General features: G+C 38.7%; 1 protein-coding gene across 10 annotated transcripts in view; it reads right to left on the bottom strand.

Annotated features, from left to right (window-relative positions):
* The window catches only part of SENP7 (SUMO specific peptidase 7), a 165,665-nt gene that overhangs the window by 106,753 nt on the left and 39,044 nt on the right, over positions 1–19,868 (bottom strand). For 7 of the 10 annotated variants that reach the window (XM_072614148.1, XM_072614149.1, XM_072614150.1 and 4 more), the window contains one exon: positions 336–533. The exons of 2 other annotated variants lie outside the window; for them this stretch is intronic. In XM_072614148.1, coding sequence (XP_072470249.1) covers positions 336–533 — 198 coding nt within the window. Of the gene's footprint in view, positions 1–335; positions 534–5,479; positions 8,935–19,868 lie in introns of those variants that run through there. One more of the 10 variants, XM_072614155.1, reaches the window with a different exon arrangement.

The raw sequence follows: 19,868 nt of genomic DNA, 5'->3' as shown, positions 1-19,868 counted from the left end.
CAGCTGCGAAATATATGATCTAAAGAATTCTATGGTGAATCTTTTTATAAAAAGTTTAGAATCATCCTCTAACTTTTGCATTTCATAAACTCTTATTTTCATTTATCAGATTTGCTTAAAGAAGGTACATCTGTATAAACAGTCTATGAGAAGCAATTTTACTTAGGACTAAGGAGCTGTGTTATTTCAAGCATAGTTGGGAAATGTTTAACATAATGAAGAAAAATATAATACAGCATAATATTGAGTTTTTCCAACTCAATATGCAGCTGTGAGAATCAGTTTCTATTTGAACAAAACCATTACTAGAACAAAACCATTACTAGAAAACGTACCTTTCAGATAAATAAAGGCTTTGGTGGAGAGGGTTTAATTTTTTATGTATCGCTAGACTGTCAACAGATGTTGAAGGCAGTGAGTCTGATTGCAACTTCTTGGTATCACATAAATTAGCATCAGTTCTAGGTAGAGTCTTAATGTATTTTCGTCCTGAATCCGTCAATAGGACATTCGTCAACATAACTTTCAGTTGCCTGTTGTACATATAAATACATAATAAATACAGCACTTATAATGGTATAATACATCAAATTCAACACAAAATGTGAGGAATTAGGAACTCTAAGATAGAAACTTCAATTTATTAACTACTACATCCAACTATTGGTTATTTTAAGGCAAAAGCTTCCTTAATAACTTTTGGACTACCCTAAAACTGAAATCTGCTGCACTTAAACTGGGTTTACTTTCAGATTAATCCAAATGCAGGTTCATAGCATATTTCAGTTCCCATTCAAGTATTTACAATTAGAAAGGGAACATTTTTTATATAACACTAAAAATACAATTCAGAGCATGTAATTACCGGCATAATTTTCCCCTGAGTTCCCTAAAATAAAATTGTTTTGGCTTTACCATTTCTATTAGAAAATTGTTAAAGCAATGAGCACTGAGCAATGAGTATATCAACTCTGTCTCTCTCCCTCTCTCTCTCTTTCTCTCTCTCTCTCTCTCTCTCTCTCTCTCTCTCTCTCTCTCTCTCTCTCTCTCTCTCTCTCTGTCTCTCTGTCCCTCTCTCCCTCCCCCCCCCCCTTCTCTCGTGCTCCAATAATACATCTCCAGACTCCTGGATATCTTCACCTAGAGGATACATAAGCATTTCAAACTCCAAATATCCAGAAGAAGACTCATTCATCATCTTTCTCCCTAAACCTTCCTCCTCCTTCTAGCTTCACCATTCCTATTAGGGACACCATAATCCTAGTAACAGTTCAGATTAATGACAGCGTCATTGAGGCAGCATGGCACAGTGGAAAGAAAGTCTGCTGGATTTATAGTCAAAGAACTTTGGCAATTATAACAAACATTTAATAATAAATATGCTTCACATACTAAGTACAGAGCATTGTATAGGGCACTGGGGAGATTCAAAATATAGATAAGAAATGGTCCCTGGCTTCAAGGAGTTCACAATAAAGGAAAACAGTGCCAGTACAGAAAATAGCTGTGACACACAATATTACATGACAACTGCTTTGGAGAGTTGCCAAACAAATAGCTATGTGAGATCTGGGGGAACAATCTGCTACAAAATAGAACACAAAAGGTTCCCAAAGGAAAGTCACATTTGATCTGAGTTTTCAAGAATGGGAAGGAATTCTAAGAATTCATCATGAAAATAAACTGAGGCAGGACATTCCATGCCTAGGAAAGACATAAGGGTATGAAAGCTTGAAATATATTCAGGGGACAAAAAGGTGTCCAGTTTGGCTAGAGAAGAGGGTACATAAAGAGTAATAATATGAAGGGAAAAGAAATGTAGGGTGACACCAAGCTACAGAGAGCCTTGGATGCTAGTAAAGGACTTTGATCTTTACTCAGAAAATAAACAGAAGTCAGGGAAGATTTTTGAACAGAGAAGTGACATGACCAGATCCTTGCTTAAGAAAAAATTTTTTGCAGCAATGTAAATGATTGGAAGGGAGAGAACAGTGACAGGAAAACCTGAAAGGAGGCTATTGCAATAATCCGAATGTTTCTTAATGAAGTCTAACTAGGGTGGTTAAGTTAGAAAGAAGGATGAAGAGAGAAATTCAAGAGATTTCATGAAGGGAAAGGGAAAAGAAAAAGATGATCCAAAGGTTAAAAACAAATAGTTGTGACAAGTCAGAAATAATGTATGAAGTCAAAGTAGGCTGAAGAAGAAAGATGATGAGCTCAGCTTGAAGCTTGTTGAGTTTGAGGTAGTGCATCCAGGTGATAATAATAAGTTGCAAAACTAAACTTGAACCCAGATCTTTCAGTGCCCTTTCCAAATTTTGCACCTAAAAGTAGGTGAAATACTTACATTTGTTTACATCCAAAGAATGGAAAAGGTAACAAGTAGTATTATAATCACAGAAGAGGTAATTAGAAGGTTCATCAGCCACTACCAACCTATATATCTGCTTTCTCAGTATTTCAATACTTCAGTGAATTTATCCATATGGCTTTTCCCTCAATGAGTGCAGATAGCAACCCATCCTAGTCTTCTAAGTCAATGCACTTTCTTGCCCATGTTCTTCCACAGATTCTTCAAAGCAAAGCTACACAAACTCCTAAAGGTTTTCCTCTAGTACTAGTTAATATTTCCAGGTTACCAGTTAAACAAAAAGATCATAATCTGTTATTCCTCATTTTTGTCACCAGCGTTTTCCAATCATATGTTTCTTGGGTGATATCCTTTATATCACTTCTTCTGCAAGGGTCTGTACCAAAAAATCAATGATATCAATGGTTTGAATAATTCCTCCAATGATGTAAATTATATAAATTGTAACCAATCAATACCTGCCCATCTTATTTGACTCTATACATGTCCTTACCTAAGTTCACCATAGACAGTCTATCCAACATGCTGAGAGTCTTTTTCAGTTTCTCCTGACATGCCAAGGATGCCAGTCAGTGATACAGCTGCCCACCTCTCATATCTCCCCTTTACCACATAATCATCCCACCTTCCTTTTGTACCATACATGTCCTTGATGACATCCTTTATTCCTATGGACCCTGCAAGTTCCTTACTTGTCCTATCTTGCAGAGAACATACATATACAACATGCTTCTCCATTGCCCTCTTCATGATATTCACTAGTTAGTTTGTCAGAGCTATTGGGTCTCATGCTTCACAACCATTTAACAATACCTGTAGAATATTGGCATTAAAAATGGGGCTTTATTTGTGTAGTAAGTTTGGAGTCATTAAAAAAACTATAATTTCCTGAAGTCAACTCAGCCCACTATTCTCCTGCTGTTTAATCCTGGGCCTGATCTGTTATCCATTTGTATTATTCATCTCAGATATACCTATTGAAGGAACAAGCTCTGTGCATCGTCCATCCACTGCACATCATCATCTAGGATAATCTTCACTGACTTAGTTTTTCCTGTATGGACATCTTCCAAGAGTTTCTGTAATGTTCTAGGTCAACATCATCACAAACAGGAGCTTTTGAAGGACTTTACCTTACAGAGGGTCATTTGGTCAGTCAATAAGCATTCAGGAAGAGTTTACAACATGGCCCACACCATAAAAAGCATTAAGGGTACAAAGAAAAGCAAAATACAGACAAAACAACACATTCTCTCAAGAATACATTCTAACAGGGAGAACAAAACACAAGTAAATAGGTACATAAAGATATGTACAGTGTAAATGGAAAAAGAAAGGGAGTCAGAAAGTCCTAGGGTGAGTAATTTAGAAGAACAGAGTAATAACAGTTGATTGGCAACCAATGTGGATTCACAGTGCTCAGATCAAGACAGTGTGGGCCTACAGGCTCTGAGATCCCTAACACTCTGTCCTGAAATACCAAAGAGAGTCCTGAAGATCCAGCACTACGAACCACAAAAATCCAAGGAAGATCTAAAGCCAGGAGATGGAAGTGAGCACAGGAACTCAAACCTAGGACAAGCCTAAGCAGGGCCGACCATCCCATCCAAAAGCACAGTAGATGGCAGACCTACACCAAATCATAGTTCAGGAACTAAAGTTGGAAAGATGAATAAATCAAAGAAAGAATAGTCAATGTAAAAAAGAAATTACTGAAAATCTAGAGATGTCCAAAAGGAAGGAGCAACTCCATTACAAGTGCAAGAAGAGACTCAAAGTGAAAAAAAAAAGTTTCAATAAGGACTATATGAATACCTGGAGTAAATAAAGTGTTTAAAAAACTAAATAAAAGTTTTAAGGAAATAAATGGAAAGAGAATGTCACTTATAAGAGAAAACAATAAAGCTTACCCAAGAAATGGAATCCCTGAAAACAAGAACAGACCAAATATATGTCAGTGACTCCAGGAAATAGCCAAAAATATTAAAGCAAAAATAGCAGTTGACAAGGTAAATGTATTTTAGATTCTGAGATACTGAGGATGATTTTCTTTTGTGCTCCAGCTATCTACATCTCAGTGGAACTTTCCAGAGTGTTCCAAAATTAACGCTTGGGTTCAGGTACACAGATTGAACTGGGAAAGGGCTAAAGAAAACAACTCAATAAAACAAGAAAATTCAGTAGAATAAGAAAAGTTTTAAGTGCTCAGAGCACCACTAACCTAAGCCTTTCTATGAAAGTATAGTACCTTAGTCAAAGGTGGATAAGAAGAGTACACAGTAAAGGAGATCGGTTGCCTAGCAACAATAATGCAAATACAAGTACAACCAATAGATTATAATTCTGTAACTGAACAAATTCCTTATGAAACACCCCCATTTTCTGTTAGTTACTAGACAGGTTGTGACAAAACTACAAAATATATTAATTCATTCAACAAGGTTTGAGTGCCTACTTTATGGAAGGCACCATGCTAAATGCTTAATGGAGTAGATAAGCATCAGTGCCAATGCACCTTCTAAGCCTCAAGATGAGTGTCAGATGTCCAAATGAAATAGCTGTCTCAAGTGTCAGCTTAGATTACCAGTCTCATCATCATCAAACTATTAGCTGGTTTAAACCCCTCTGGTTCAACATTGACAAGAATGTTGTCAACATAAGGTTTCAAAGGATAGGGAAGAAGAGAAAAGAAGGTGGCAGCATCAGAAAATCTTAGAGCTGAAAGACACCAGAGGCCATTTACTCAAACCCATCCCTGAGTAAGAATTCCTTCTACAAAATCTCCAACTGGTGGTCAAGCAACCTCCACTTGAAAATCATCAATGAGTAGGAACTAACTATCTGCAGAGCTGGCTGATTCCATTTCTAAACAATTCTAAAAAGTCCTGTGGAGGCATGGCAAAATAAACAGAGAGCTGTCCTCAAAGCCAGGAAGACCTTTGTTCAAGTCTCATATTTGACATTTACTAGCTAAGTGACTCTGGACAAATCACTATCTCTTAGTTCTCTAGGCAATTCTCTAAAACTGTACATTGTTGATAAAGTGTCAATCCACACTAACAGAATTGATAGTGGGAGTCTCCTCCTCCAGGAGCTCCCTATACCCACCTGTGGAGAAGCCTTCTGATCAGCCACAGTCAGACACTCATTGACCCTGACACCGTGATGTCATTTTGGTCCTGTTCCAGTAGGAAGGACAACAACAATACCAAGGAAGTCACAGATCCACATCCTATTCCTACAACACAGACGTTCTACTTCAGAAGGTTGTTGTGAGGATCAAATGAGACAATACATATAATGTGCTTTGGAAACATTAGAGCACTAAATAAATATTAGCTCTTCTTACCATTAGGAAGTTTTTCCCAATACAAAAGTGAATTTGCTTCTATCCAACTTCCACCTATCATGCCTAATTCTGCCCTATGGGCCCAGCAAAACAATCTCTCTTCCACATATATCAAGGAATATCAAAAAGCCTTTCAAATAGAGCTTAAGATGGGTTAGAAAGGACTTTAGAAATTAACTAAGCCCATTCTCTTTCTACATGAGAAAATGAAAATTTGGAGAAGTTTTGATGACTTGTCCAAGGCCAAACAGGCAATAAATAGCAAGGTCAAGATTCAAACTCAGATCCTCTGACTTCAGACGCAATGTCCTTTCAACTAATGTCACAGCTATTTGAGAGTAATGATCACCTCCCCCAACATTCTCTCTTCTCATATGGAATCATCTCATCCCCCTCAACATCCTGTTAACCCTTTTCTGAATGCATTACAACTTGTCAATGTTCTTTCTTCCAAAAATATAGTCCCCAGGAGTCCATCAGTAAGCATTTAAGTGCCTACTATATGCCAGACATTGTGCTAAGCATTTGGAAGTAGAAAGAAAGGCAAAAGACAGTCCTTGTCCTTGAGGTTGTGTTTGTCCTTCATTCTCGAAGAGAGCCATGACATCAAGATGATGACATGACTTGCAGTTGACTTTGATTTGAGTGAGGGAGGGCTGTGCAAGGTCCCCAGGCTCACTTTCTCCTCCAGAGTCATCTGGATCCAGCGGCCTAATATTCATCAGGACGACTGGAGATGGTCCAGAATGCAATGTGAGACCCTGGTCATTTTAGGCTAAGGGAGGAGCTCTCTAATGGTGGAAACAACTTCCAAACAGTTAAAGTTATATTACAGGCTGCATATACAAGTTATAAATATACATATATGTATGTATGTATATACACACACACACACACACACACACACACACACACACATATATAAACTAAAAGTAATTAACAGAAGGAAGGCATCAGAATTAAAAAGGAAAGGCTTAAGAGAGACTTCCTGAAAACTTTTTGCTGAGACTTGAAGGAAACCAAGAAAGCCAGGAGGCAGAGATGAGGAGAAAGAATTCTAGGCATGGTGGAAAATGGAGGGTCTTGTTCCAGAAAGAGCAAGAAAGCCAGAGTCACAAGATCAAACAGTATATGTTGGGGGTAGTGGAGAAGGCGGGACATAAAATGTAATAGGAAAACTAGAAAGGTTGGAAGGGGCTACATTATGAAGGGCTTTGAATTTCAAACACAGAATGGTTGCATTTGCTCCTGGAGGTGAAAGGAAACCAACCATTGGAGTTTATTGGATAAAGGTGTGGCAGGGTCAGACCTAAGCTTTGGGAACATCACCTTGGCAGCTGAATGGAGGTGTGACTAGAATAGGAAGAGATCTGTGGCAGGGAGACCAACCAGCAATCTACTCTAATGGTCCAGGAATGAGGAGATGAGGGTGTGCACTAGTGTGATGGCAGTATCAGAGGAAAGAAGGGGGTATATGTGAGAGATCCTACAAAGGTGAAATTGACAGGTTTTGGCAACACATTGGATTTGGGGGAGTGGGGGCAAAAGATAATGAAGAGTTGAGTATGACACCTAGCTTGTGAGTCTAAGACACTGGGAAGATGATAGTGGCCTTCAAAAGTAATAGGCAAGTCTGGAAAAGAAGAGTGGTTTTGGTTGTGGTTTGGTTTTGGGGGGGAGAGGTCACATAATGAGTTCAGTTTTGGATATGTTGAGTTTAAGATGTCTACTGGACATCCTGTTTGAGATGTCTAATGGGCATATTGGAGATGCAAGACTGGAAATCAGGAGAGACACTGGGGCAAGAAAAGTAGATTGAGTAGTTAGAGAGGATAATTAAATCCATAGGAATCAATGAGATCACATAAAGAAAGTTGTTATTGTTCTTCATGTTTCATTTCTGAAGAGGACCAATTACATCATGGGGTGATGTCTTGACTCCAACAGGAGTTTAAGTGAGGCAATTGCACAAAATCACCAGCCTCACTGTCTCTTCCAAAGATGTCAAAGTCCTGTGGTAAGACAAAAGTCAAAACTTTAATTAAATGAAGTAGAATAGAGAGAAAAGAGAAAGGCCCCTGGACAGAAACCTGTAGGACATGGTTAGTGGGAGCAACCTGAATGAATACTGAGTAAATGAGACATCAAAGGTGTCTTCAAGTAGGAGGAGGACCAGGAAAGAGCATTGAACTGAAAATCTAGAGAAAAGACTACCACAAAGAGGGTGATTGACAGTGCCAAACATTACAGAGAGGTCAAGAAAGATGAGGATTGAGAAGAAGTCAATGGAATAAAACAAAAGTGTTTTTCACAAAGACTTTGTTCAGCCATATCCTGCTCATTCTTCACTTAAGAAATTAATTTTTGAAACTAAACTTCGATTTTATTTTTAGCCCTATTAAATTCTATTTTAGCCCAGTGTTCTAGTTTATCTGAGACCTTCTTGGTTACAAACTCTCATCTGAGTTAGCTATCCTTCCCAAGTTTGGATCACATCCTTTGTCATTCAATCCTTTCATAACCTGGCCTTCTCCTATCTTTCTAGTCTTCTTATACCCTATTCATCTTGTAATACAGAAGTGGATAGATATAAGGAAGATAATAAGTTGGAGAAAGATATATTTTTGTTCCTTAAAAAGGTTAATATATGTTATTGATTTTTTTATTTGAAAAAAGGAGGAGACATAAAGAAAGTATGCATAAAAGGTTGGCCTTCTCTCTGACTTCCACACCTGTCTATCAAAAAAAAAAACCTATAATATAATCTACTATTTCATTACCCAACTGCTTCCAGTTAAATGAATTTTGCCTCAACCACAAAAAGACCAGAATTTAACTAAAGACAAATGCAGGGCTGGCAGAGAACCCAAACTCTAAGGGTTAGAAATTTTCCTAACTAGAGGATCAGAGCAATTGTGACAGAACTCAGAAGATTTCATCTAAAATAAATTCTCTGAAGAAGAGGGAATCAAGTGAACATTAGTTATATCATCCTCGAGGCTTAAAATGAGCTAATTATTGGCTCTGGGAGATTAAGGATCAAGCTGTTTCTTACTGATTCCCAGAGGACAAAAAGCCACAAGGAGCTCCTGCTAGGCCATGATAGACAAAAACAGATGAAAAGACACCTATTCTCTTCTCAGATCTTCATCAATAATAACCTTATGCAATATAAGTATAGATGAAACATTTTATAACATAGATAATATATATAACATATATAATATATGCTATAATGTACATTATATATATTATAATATTAAATAATACATGTTTATAACAAACATTTTGTAAAGATAATAAAATAGGCATATGGTGAGTACTCATTGTTCTCAAGACCAACTTTTTATAATCTGGGATTTTATTCTATTCTTTTGGTATGTTCTCTACCCTATCTTGCCAACAACCTCTCTGTGTTTTTTGCAATGTCCTATACAGAACACATTTCTTTTGTTTGTTCTTAGTCTAGCACAATTACTCTTCTTTTCCTGACTATATCTCAAGAAACATTCCGAGTTCGTTATAGAGAAAATCTGATCCCAAGCTGCCAAAATTTAAATGTGGGAATTCCATTGTCATTGATGACAGAAATAGATTCTAAAAATACTGACAAATCTATTTGATTTTCCTTCTATTTGTTGTTCACCTTTCAATTTCATCTATGAATGCTCTTGGGACAACATAATTTAATTGAGTTTCACAAAAAGTTTTATTCAGGCTTGTTTTCCCCTCCACTACAAGTCCCTGAAATGTCATCTTCTTTCACATTTTACAAATGTTTGTATTTTAAACTCATATTATAATTCTCAATAAATTTCAAAAAGCCATAATACTGATCCCTTTTACTTAGTGACAGTGTGGCGAAAATCCACCTCTGATGCTTACTACCTGTGTGACCTTAAGTAAGTCATTTAACTTTTACTTATCTGTAAAAGGTTGAAATTGTCCGAGATGACCTCAGAGGTTTCTTCCAGCTCTAAATCTATGGACCTATAAATTTCTGATAATTTCCTCTATATATCATTTTCTACCACTCCTATACTACCCCAAAGGATGCAAGGACTCCCCTCCCACTGCATAGAGTTATATGTAGCTGTTTCCTTCACAGAACAACCAAGAGTCATTTAATCCTTTCACGGAAGCTACATTAAACTACCACTCAACTGATTCCTTTCCTCCTTATAAAAGTACTCCTATACATGAATGCCTCCAGATCATTCTGAAATGGTGGGTAAAAGTATGTTATTTGGGGTTTATCAATTCTTTCTTATCTACAACATTACTCTCTCTTTTATTAGGACAAGTCATAGATTTCAAAATTACTATAGGTATCCCTCACTTTATGAAATGAATCTGGTTTTTTTTTAAAAAAAGTTTGGTATAAGGTAAATTCTGCTGTTGTTGTTGTTGTCCTTTATAAATTCTGTAAAAATTAAATCATTTGTCCATTTCCTATTCCCAAAGAAAAAATGTGTTGCAAAAGCAAGGTAAAAGTCATTATTTCAGCATAACTAAAGTACACAACACACTAAGTTGATACACCAATGAACAAAAATGGAATTTGACAGCCTTAACAGGTAAAATGAATAGGGTTTGGATTCAGAAGATCTTGAGTTCAAATCCTGACAGTAGTATGATCTTGAGGAAGTCACTTAGTCCCTTCAGGCTCCAGTTTCTTCATCCATACAGTAAAGGGTTGGATTAAATGATCCTTTCTAACTTTAAACACTGTGATTCTACTTAAAAGCTATCAACCAAACAACAACACAAGCAAAAAAAAAAAATTAAACAACAAACAAAAAAGATTATTGGCTCTTTGCAACTGAAAGATATTGATCCAATTTGTTGTAAGAAAATTCCTAGGTTATGTAAGGTCACCCTGAGAGACAGTGATTTGCCTATTTGCCCAATCATAAACAACAGCAATCTTTGGTTTAAAAAAAATTTTATGTTTACTTATTTTTAGTTTTCAGCATTCATTTGCACAAAATTTTAAGTTCCAAATTTTCTTCCCATCTCTCTCCTCCCCCACCCCAAAACCCTATGCATTCTGATTACCTTTTCCCCCAATCTGCCCTCCATTCTATCACACCCCTCCCTTCCGTTATCCCCATCTTCTCTCTTGTCCTGTAGGGCAAGATAAATTTCTATACCCCACTACCTGTATTTCTTATTTCCCAGTTGTATGCAAAAACAATTCTCAACATTCGTTCCTAAAACTTTGAGTTCCAACTTCTCTCCCTTCTTCCCTACTCAACCATGCCCACTGAAAAGGCAGGGAATTCAATATATGCTATATATGTGTAGTTTTGCAAAAGACATCCATAATAGTCATGTTATGTAAGACTAACTATATTTCCCTCCATTCTATCCTGCCCCCCATTTACGCTATTCTCTCTTTTGACCTTGTCCCTCCCCAAAAAGTGTTTACTCCTAATTACTCCCTCCTCCCATTTCCCCTCCCTTCTATCATCCCCCTCACCCTACTTATCCCCTTCTCTCCTAGTTCCCTGCAGTGTAAGATAGATTTTCATACCAAATTGAGTATGCATATTATTCCCTCCTTAAGCCAAAAATGATGAGAGTAAGCTTCACTTTTTCCCTCTCACCTCCTCACTTTTCCCCTCCATTGAAGCTTTTTCTTGCCTCTTTTATGAGAGATAATTTGCCCTATTCCATTTCTCCCTTTCTCTTTCCAATATATTCCTCTCATCCCTTAATTTTATTTTTTTAGATATCATCCCTTTCTATTCAACTCACCCTATGTTCTGTGTGTGTGTGTGTGTGTGTGTGTGTGTGTGTGTATAATCCTTCCAACTACCCAAATACTGAGAAAAGTTTCAAGAGTTACTAATATTATCTTTCCATGTAGGAATGTAAACAGTTCAACCTTTAGTAAGTCCCTTATGATTTCTCTTTCCTGTTTACCTTTTCATGCTTCTCTTGATTCTTGTGTTTGAAAGTCAAATTTTCTATTCAGCTCTGGCCTTTTCATCAAGAATACTTTAAAGTCCTCTATTTCATCCTTTCCCCTGAAGTATTATATTCAGTTTTGCTAGGTAGGTGATTCTTGGCTTTAATCCTAGTTCCTTTGACGTCTAGAATACCATATTCTAAGCCCTTCCATCTCTCAATGTAGAAGCTGCTAGATCTTGTGTTATCCTGATTGTATTTCCACAATATTTGAAGTGTTTCTTTCTAGCTGCTTACAATATTTTCTCCTTGACTTGGGAACTCTGGAATTTGGCTACAATATTCCTAGGAGTTTCTTTTTGTGGCTCTCTTTCATGAGGTGATCAGTGAATTCTTTAAATATTTATTCTGCCCTCTGGATCTAGAATATCATGGAAGGTTTCCTTGATAATTTCATGAAAGATGAAATAGGTTCTTTTTTTGATCTTGGCTTTCAGGTAGTCCCAAAATTTTTTAATTGTCTCTCTTGGATCTATTTTCCAGGTCAGTTGTTTTTCCAGTGAAATATGTCACATTATCTTCTATTTTTTCATTCTTTTGTTTTTGTTTTGTAATTTCTTGGTTTCTCATTAAGTCATTAGCTTCCATCTGATCCATTCTAATTTTAAAGAACTATTTTCTTCAGTGAGCTTTTGAACCTCCTTTTCCATTTGGCTAATTCTGCTTTTTAAAGCATTCTTCTCCTCATTAGCTTTTTGGACCTCTTTTGCCAATTGAGTTAGCCTACTTTTAAAGGTGTTATTTTCTTCAGCATTTTTGGCATCTCCTTAAGCAAGCTGTTAACTCGTTTTTCATGATTTTCTTGCATCACTCTCATTTTTCTTCCCAATTTTTCCTCCACCTCTCTTACTTGATTTTCAAAATCCTTTTTGAGCTCTTCCATGGCCTGAGACTATTGTATATTTATTTTGGAGGTTTTGGATGCAGAAGCCTTGACTTTTAGGTCTTCCTCTGATGGTATGCATTGTTCTTCCTCTTCCGAAAGGATGGAAGAAAATACTCATTCACCAAGAAAGTAGCCTTCTACAGTCTTATTTTTTTCCCCTTTTCTGGGCATTTTCCCAGAAAGTTACTTGACTTTTGAGTCCTTTCTCAAAAGGAGGGTATACTCTCGGGACCTGTAAGTTCTCAGTTCCTCCAACGTGGCACAATCATGGGAGAGGAGTTTACTCCTCTCCTGGCCTGTGCTCTTCTGTGAGCAACCACAAGTACTCTGTTCTGCCCAGGATCTGACAGTAGGGTTCCCTCTCCAGAGTCTCCACCAGCTCCATCGCCAGCATTCCCTCTCACCCCAGGGCTGCCACACAGGGCTGACATCCAGATCAGTGGCTCAATTCCCTCAGGGGCTTTAGGCTGAGGGCTCCAAAAATGGACACTGCCACTGCAGTTACTACTACCAGTGGGACCAGACCACATTCCCTTCTCACCAAGGTGAGAGAGCTTTCTCACTGACCTTTGAAGCTATCTTTGGTGCTTGTGGGTTGAACAATCTGGGAACCACAGCTGTAGTTGGGGATTCTGCCCCCTGAGACCTGCTCCAGCCTTGTTCCTGATGGTGCTGCACGGTCAAGGCTGAGCTGTGCTCTGCAGTGTGCACTCTGTTCTGAGCCTTGTGCAAAAGACCTTCCCTGTCAGCCTCTCAATTTGCCTTGGGCTGGAAATCTCTTTCATTCTGTCATTTTGCGGCTTCTTCTGCTCTAGAATTTGTTTAGAGCCATTTTTACTGGAATTTTATGGGCTGGGTCGGGGGGAGCTTCTACAGGTCTATCTTTCTACTCCACCATGTTGGTTCTGCCCCCATAATCTTTAATTTTTAAAAAGACCTGAAGTTCCTGAAGAACTAAAATGTAAAAAAAGTACAAATATCTTAGGAAAATATGTCTATTTCATTGTTTATTTCCCTTCATTTTAGATGTGAAGGCCAGAGCTAAGTAGAGTGGTTTATGGTTTATCAGGCACTGTCTGGTCATGTAAATATTATCCTGTTTTATAGATAATGAAACTGAGGGTCAGAGAGTTTAAATTCCCACAGTTACCAATAAGCCAATAAGCATCAGAGCCAGGATTTTAACCCAGAGGTCTTAATTTCATGTCCAACATACTTTCCTTTTTGCCAAATCTTGGTATACCTAATTTTCTAATCATAACACAGGCAATCGATGAGACGATATTATAACCCAGGTCTCTTAACTCCCAGATCAGTGTTCTTTCTTTTTGTTTAAAACAAATAAACAAACTTCCCCAGTAAAGCATGTAATTAACTTTAAAATATAGCTACCTTTGGATTATTTATAAAGTAATTACCCAAATACATGGTTGGTTGGTTGCTCTCCTTTGTCTTCAAACAGGACCAAAATGACATCACCATGATAAAGTGAAATTTCATTGTGTTTGCCTGTGGTTGATCAGACCAATATGAGCTTGGAATGCTCTACCACAGGTTGGGCACAGATAATCCATATGCATATTTGGGGTGGATATCCCAAATTTGCACATACTGCATTTACTTTGTACTGTCTCAATTCTGTTTTGCTCAAAGAGCTCAGCAACCTTTCTGATGTGGGCACACCATGCTGAGGGGTCCTGTGTCAGTGTCTGCCATGTTGCACAGTCAAATTCAAAGTTTTTGAGAGAGACCTTGAGAATGTCTTTGTATCTCTTCTTCTTGCCACCATGTGATCACCTGCTCCATTAGAGTTCTCCACAAAATAATCTTTTTGGCAAGTGTACATTTTGCATTCAAACAACGTGGCCAGCCCATTGGAGTTGCACTCTCTGAAGCATAGTGTGAATAATTGGCTGTTCAGTTCAAGCAAGGACTTCAGTGTCTGGTACCTTATCCTGCCAGGTGATCCCAGGTGATAAGACAGTTCAACTGAAAGCGAATCAGTTTCTTGGCATGGTGCTGGTAGGCTGTCCATGTTTCACAAGCATAATGAGGTCAGCACAACAGCTCTGTAGACCTTCAGTTTGCTACTCAGCCTAATACCTCTTCTCTCCCAAACCTTTCTTCAGAGCCTCCCAAACTAAGCCAGCTAGCTCTGGCAATGCATGCATCAACCTCATTGTCAATGTGTACATCCCTGGAAAGTACACTACCAAGGTAAGTGAACTTATCCACAGCATTCAAAACTTCTCCATTTGTCACACTTGATGGTTCCACATATGGATGGTGTAGTGGTGGCTGATGAAGCATCTATGTTTTCTTGGTGTTAATTATTAGGCCAAAATTAGCACAGGCAGCACAGAATTGATCGATACTTTGTTGCATCTCAGCTTCAGAGGGTGCATTGAGTGCACAATCATCTGCAAACAGAAAATCATGCACCAACACTCCCTCCACTTTGGTCTTGGCTTCTAGTTTTTTCAGATTGAAGAACTTACCATCAGTACGGTAGTTGACTTTGATGCCGTGTTCATCCTCATTGAAAGCATTTGTCAACATGGCTGAAAACATCATGCTAAAAAGCATGGGAGCAAGTACACAGTCCTGTTTCACTCCATTAATGACTGGGAAGGCATGAGAGCATTGTCCACTATCCAGAACCCGAGCAAACATGCTATCGTGAAACTGACATGCAATATTGAAGAACTTCACCAGGCAACCAAATTCTGACATCATTTTCCATAAGCCCTCATGACTAACAGTGTCAAAGGCCTTGGTCAGATCTACAAACGTTGTGTACAGACCTCTGTTCTGCTCCTGGCATTTCTCCTGGAGTTGTTGGGGTTCCTCAGCCCTTTCTGAAGCCACACTGGCTCTCAAGTATATGACCTTCTTCCAGGTGAAGAATCAGCCTATTTAAGGAGGACTCTAGCAAGAATTTTGCCAGCAGTGACTAAGAGAGAGATCTTCCTGTGATTGCTGCAGGACAATCTATTCCCCATACCCTTATAGAGATGGACAATGGAGACATCCTTGAACTCCTGGGGGATAACCTCCTCTTGCCATATAACCTGGAAAATTTCAGGAGCAATGGTCCCCCTACCTTGTAAATCTCAGCTGGAATAGAATCAGCACCAGGTGCTTTGCCACAAGAAAGGAGCCTAATGGTCCTCAAAACCTCTTCTTCAGTTGGAAGTTCAGCTAAGGAGGGACTGACTTCAACCTGAGGTAAATGGTCAATGGCCTTAGCATTGATTGATGATGGTCTGTTGAGAACACTATGGAAGTGTTCAGCCCATTTCTCTAGGATCATGTCCTTATCACTAATCAATGTGGCTCCATCAGCACTGAGTAGTTGTGATGCACCATATGCCTTTGGTCCATAAATAGCTTTCAGGGAATCCTAACAGTGCTTTGGATTGTTACTATCAGCATAAAACCAAATTTCATCCGCCTTCTTACTGAGCCAGGAATCCTGCATCTCTCGAAGCTTTGCTTGTACTTTGCTTTTGATGGAATTAAATGCTGCCTTCTTAGAGGTGGATGAACTATCCTGCTGGTAAATCCTGCAGAGTTCTCATTTTTCATTTAGCAGTTTCTGGATTTCCCCATCATTTTCATCAAACCAGTCTTGGTGTTTGCAAGTGTTCTGACCCAGATGAGCAAATGCAGTGCTGTACACCAAGTTTCTGAAAGCTGCCCATTCTTTTCTGCTCTACTGTTGCCAACTGTGTGTTTGCTCAACTTTTCTTCCAAGTCAGCAGCAAACCGTTAACGCTCAGAGAAGAGTTCTAATTTATTGACATTAATTCTTCTGGTAGTCATTCTGCCTTGGGGTTGGCGCTTTTGATGAATGCGAATATTAAGCTTGGAAAGGATAAGTCTATGATCAGTCCAGCACTCTGCACCACACATTGCCTTTGTCACTCTCACATCTTATCTGTCTGTTCTCCTTACAATCACATAGTCTATTAGATGCCAATGTTTGCTGCAAAGGTGCATCCATGAAGTTTTATTGCATTTAGGTAAATGGAAGACAGTGTTGGTGACGAGAAGGTCATGCGATGCACAAGTCATCAGCAGTAAATGACCATCACTGTTGCTGTTTCCAACTCCATTCCTCCCTAGGACTCCCTGCCAAGTCTGGTAGTCTGAGCCTACTCTAGCATTAAAGTCACCCAGAATTATAAGCTTGTCCTCTTTTGGCACATTGATCATAAGGGTCTCTAGGTGTTCATAAAATTTTTCTTTGACTTCACCAGGGTTTGTTATGGTGGGAGCATAGGCACTGATGATGACGTTTTCCTGCAAGTGGCAATTGCATTGTCATGAGCCTGTAATTCACTCCTTTTGGCAGGAATACCAGCTTGCTGATTAGATAAGTTTTGATTGCAAAATCCATGCCATCTTCATGGTGCTCCCCTTCACTGCACCCACTCCAGAGAAAGGTGCATCGAACTCCAACTTCAGTAAGCTGGCCTTCAAATTTGCCAATCTTGTTTCACCCAGGGTTGCTATTTGGATGCAATACCTGTTGAGTTCTCTTGCAACAAGAGCAGTTCTTCTTTCAGGTCAACTGATTTTGTGTTTTTTATTAGTGTGCGCATGTTCCATGTGCTGATAGTGAATGCAATCATCTTTGCAAATGTTTTCGTACATTTTGTACATTTTTTTGTGCTTCGACTGCATGGTGGGATTCCCGCCTGCCACAGTAATCAGGCCAGGGTTGGGTAAGTAGACAACGTTTAGGGCACCTTTTATAGACTCCTTCCTCACACCAGGAGGTGAGCAATGCAATTCTTAAAAGGCTGCTCAGACATCCAGGGGGCTGCCGAGTTCCACTGCTGCTTCCTGCAAGAAGCAACCCTATGGCCTGGGCCACCTGTGTGCAGGGTTGTGACTACAGCTCCCAGTATATCTGCACCTGCTGCTTCATCACTTGCCTGTTGCCGCAGGACTCTGAGGCATAATAGTGAAATGGTATGGCTGATGTCTTTTGATTTGTGCATAAATTGGATTTAAGTGAGGCAGAGTTGCACAAAGTTGTCAGCCTCACTCTTTCCTCCAAAGTCATCATAGTCCAGTGGCAGGACAGAGTCAAGACAGTTGGTGATGGCTCAGGATGCAGTGGAGGACCTTGGCATCTTCAGTGTCTAACCAAGATCTAAACATTCCACGTCGCCTGCTTCATCTGCCTTCATGATCGTTGGAACAAATTGTTCTCATCTGGCCATTCCACCAAATGAAGTCCTCACATGCAGGGGGTAGACACTCCCCTAACTCACCAATGGGTTTGAGAACCCTTGATTACCCTCAACCTGGTCTGGCCCATCTGCCAAAATGGTTTACCGGGTAATGACCACTGTACATGCTGCAGCTTCTTGGAGCCACAAGTGAGAGTTAGGTGGAACAGGTAGACACCAAAGGTGGAAAGAGCCCTGAAAAGGGCTTGGCAACCATCACACCAAAGGTACTGGTCCTCCCTGAACATACCCTACACCCCACCCAAATACATATCTCCACATTGAAAGCATGTTATAGAGAACAGAGGAGAGCCTTAGAGTCAAGAAGTCCTAGGTTCAAGTCCCACTTCTAACACATATCAGGTAAATGACCCTGAGAAAATAACCTAACCTTTCATGTCCCAGGTAACTCTCTAAGAATATAAATTGTTGGGTTGCATCAGTACAGACAATTTTCCTCAATGTGAGTTCCCCACAAGGATAAAAAACACAGGTTTAAGCCAAAAAAACTATGAATTCCATGGCATTGGTAGAATGCTAGAATAAGCATTGGTGATCAAGATGGCCAAAGCCTAAAGGAAAAAAGGAATAGAAAAATGTGCATAATCTATCTCTCTTTTTCAAAAAAATATCTACAAGAAATTTCTGAGACTATTTGTTGCAGGAAGATATCTTCATTATCTAAGTTCATTGATGTGCAATTGACAGCGATATTTGTTACTTGTTTCCTTTAGACTTTGCTTTTTTAAAAAAAAAAAGATTTATCAGAAATTAAAAAGCAAAAAATTAGAAATATTTTATGAAAACACAGATGTTTAATTGCCTAGCTTCTCTAAATGGTAAGTTATACCACAGACTAAAATGAGCAGTACTTGTATTACTCTGTCCTATATATTCATGATTTTGTCATCATGGGTGCTCATTCCACTGAAAGAGATTCACAATCCCTACATGACTTGGGAGACAGTCTTCAAGAAATGATGTGACTACAAAAAGTCAACATGCTATTAATGAACAACAAACCCCTATAAACCTAGCTAGGTTGATCTTTAGAAAGAGATATATACAGTCTGTCACAGAAGACAATAGATTTGATGTCCTTCCATCTTAACAGGATTTGACAAAGTTTTGTATTTCATTACCATAGCCTTTAAAATACCAGAGTCACCTCTACCACATTGAGGCATCAAAGCAGGATTTTGGTAGAGGAATATTTTTATTAAGCATCATAATTTAGTTCAGGGTAATACAAATGTATTTTAACCCTTTGTCCAAGACTGTGATAATTTCATAAGAGGCAAAGAAAGCTATGACTAAAGTATTATAAATATTATAAATATGAGGGAACTGCTGTAGGCTGAGCACTGCTATAAGAATTGGGTACTGGTGGCTGAACAAATAATTCAGGAAGGAAACTGCTAAAGTGAAAGGAAGTAGTCAAACTACCTTCAGAAGGCTCAAATACAGCACTTAAGTAGGGTACCTTATACAAAGCAGATGTTCTTTAAATATCTGTTAAATATACATAATTAGTCAATATTGCCCAAAGGAAAAATTAAGCAGCATTTCCCTTCCCTTTCTTCTATATATGGTTCTTCTGTCTACCTTTGATCATTTTAACTTGTAAAGACTCCCATTTGTATATATTCAAGAAACAACCTACAAATATTGGTGTGATTTCCTCACTGTTCCTTCCAGACAGCCCTTTTATTATACCTGAACGAATAAAAATAATTGCATCAACCAGCTTACTGCCTTATCTAGGTCATCCGAAACTCAAAACTTGATAGCAGTCCTATATTAATCATGCTTTCGTACCAGAATTGCAGGGAAATTGGGTTGATGGGAAAAGATAACAAGAGGTAACAAAATCACAATGATTCTACATCAACAAGCACATGGCATTACCCTATGTACTGAGACTAACATATTCAAGGTGTGAGTTTCTGAAATTTATCTATCCAGAAGTTCCAGTTCCTTTCCAAACAAACTCAGGAAACAACAGGTAAATCCATATGACAAGTCGGTGAATCTCAAGTTTAAGTA

Source organism: Notamacropus eugenii, chromosome 5 (assembly GCF_028372415.1).
Source record: "Notamacropus eugenii isolate mMacEug1 chromosome 5, mMacEug1.pri_v2, whole genome shotgun sequence".
Lineage (NCBI taxonomy): Eukaryota > Metazoa > Chordata > Mammalia > Diprotodontia > Macropodidae > Notamacropus > Notamacropus eugenii.
This window is presented reverse-complemented; position numbering and strand designations above follow the sequence as displayed.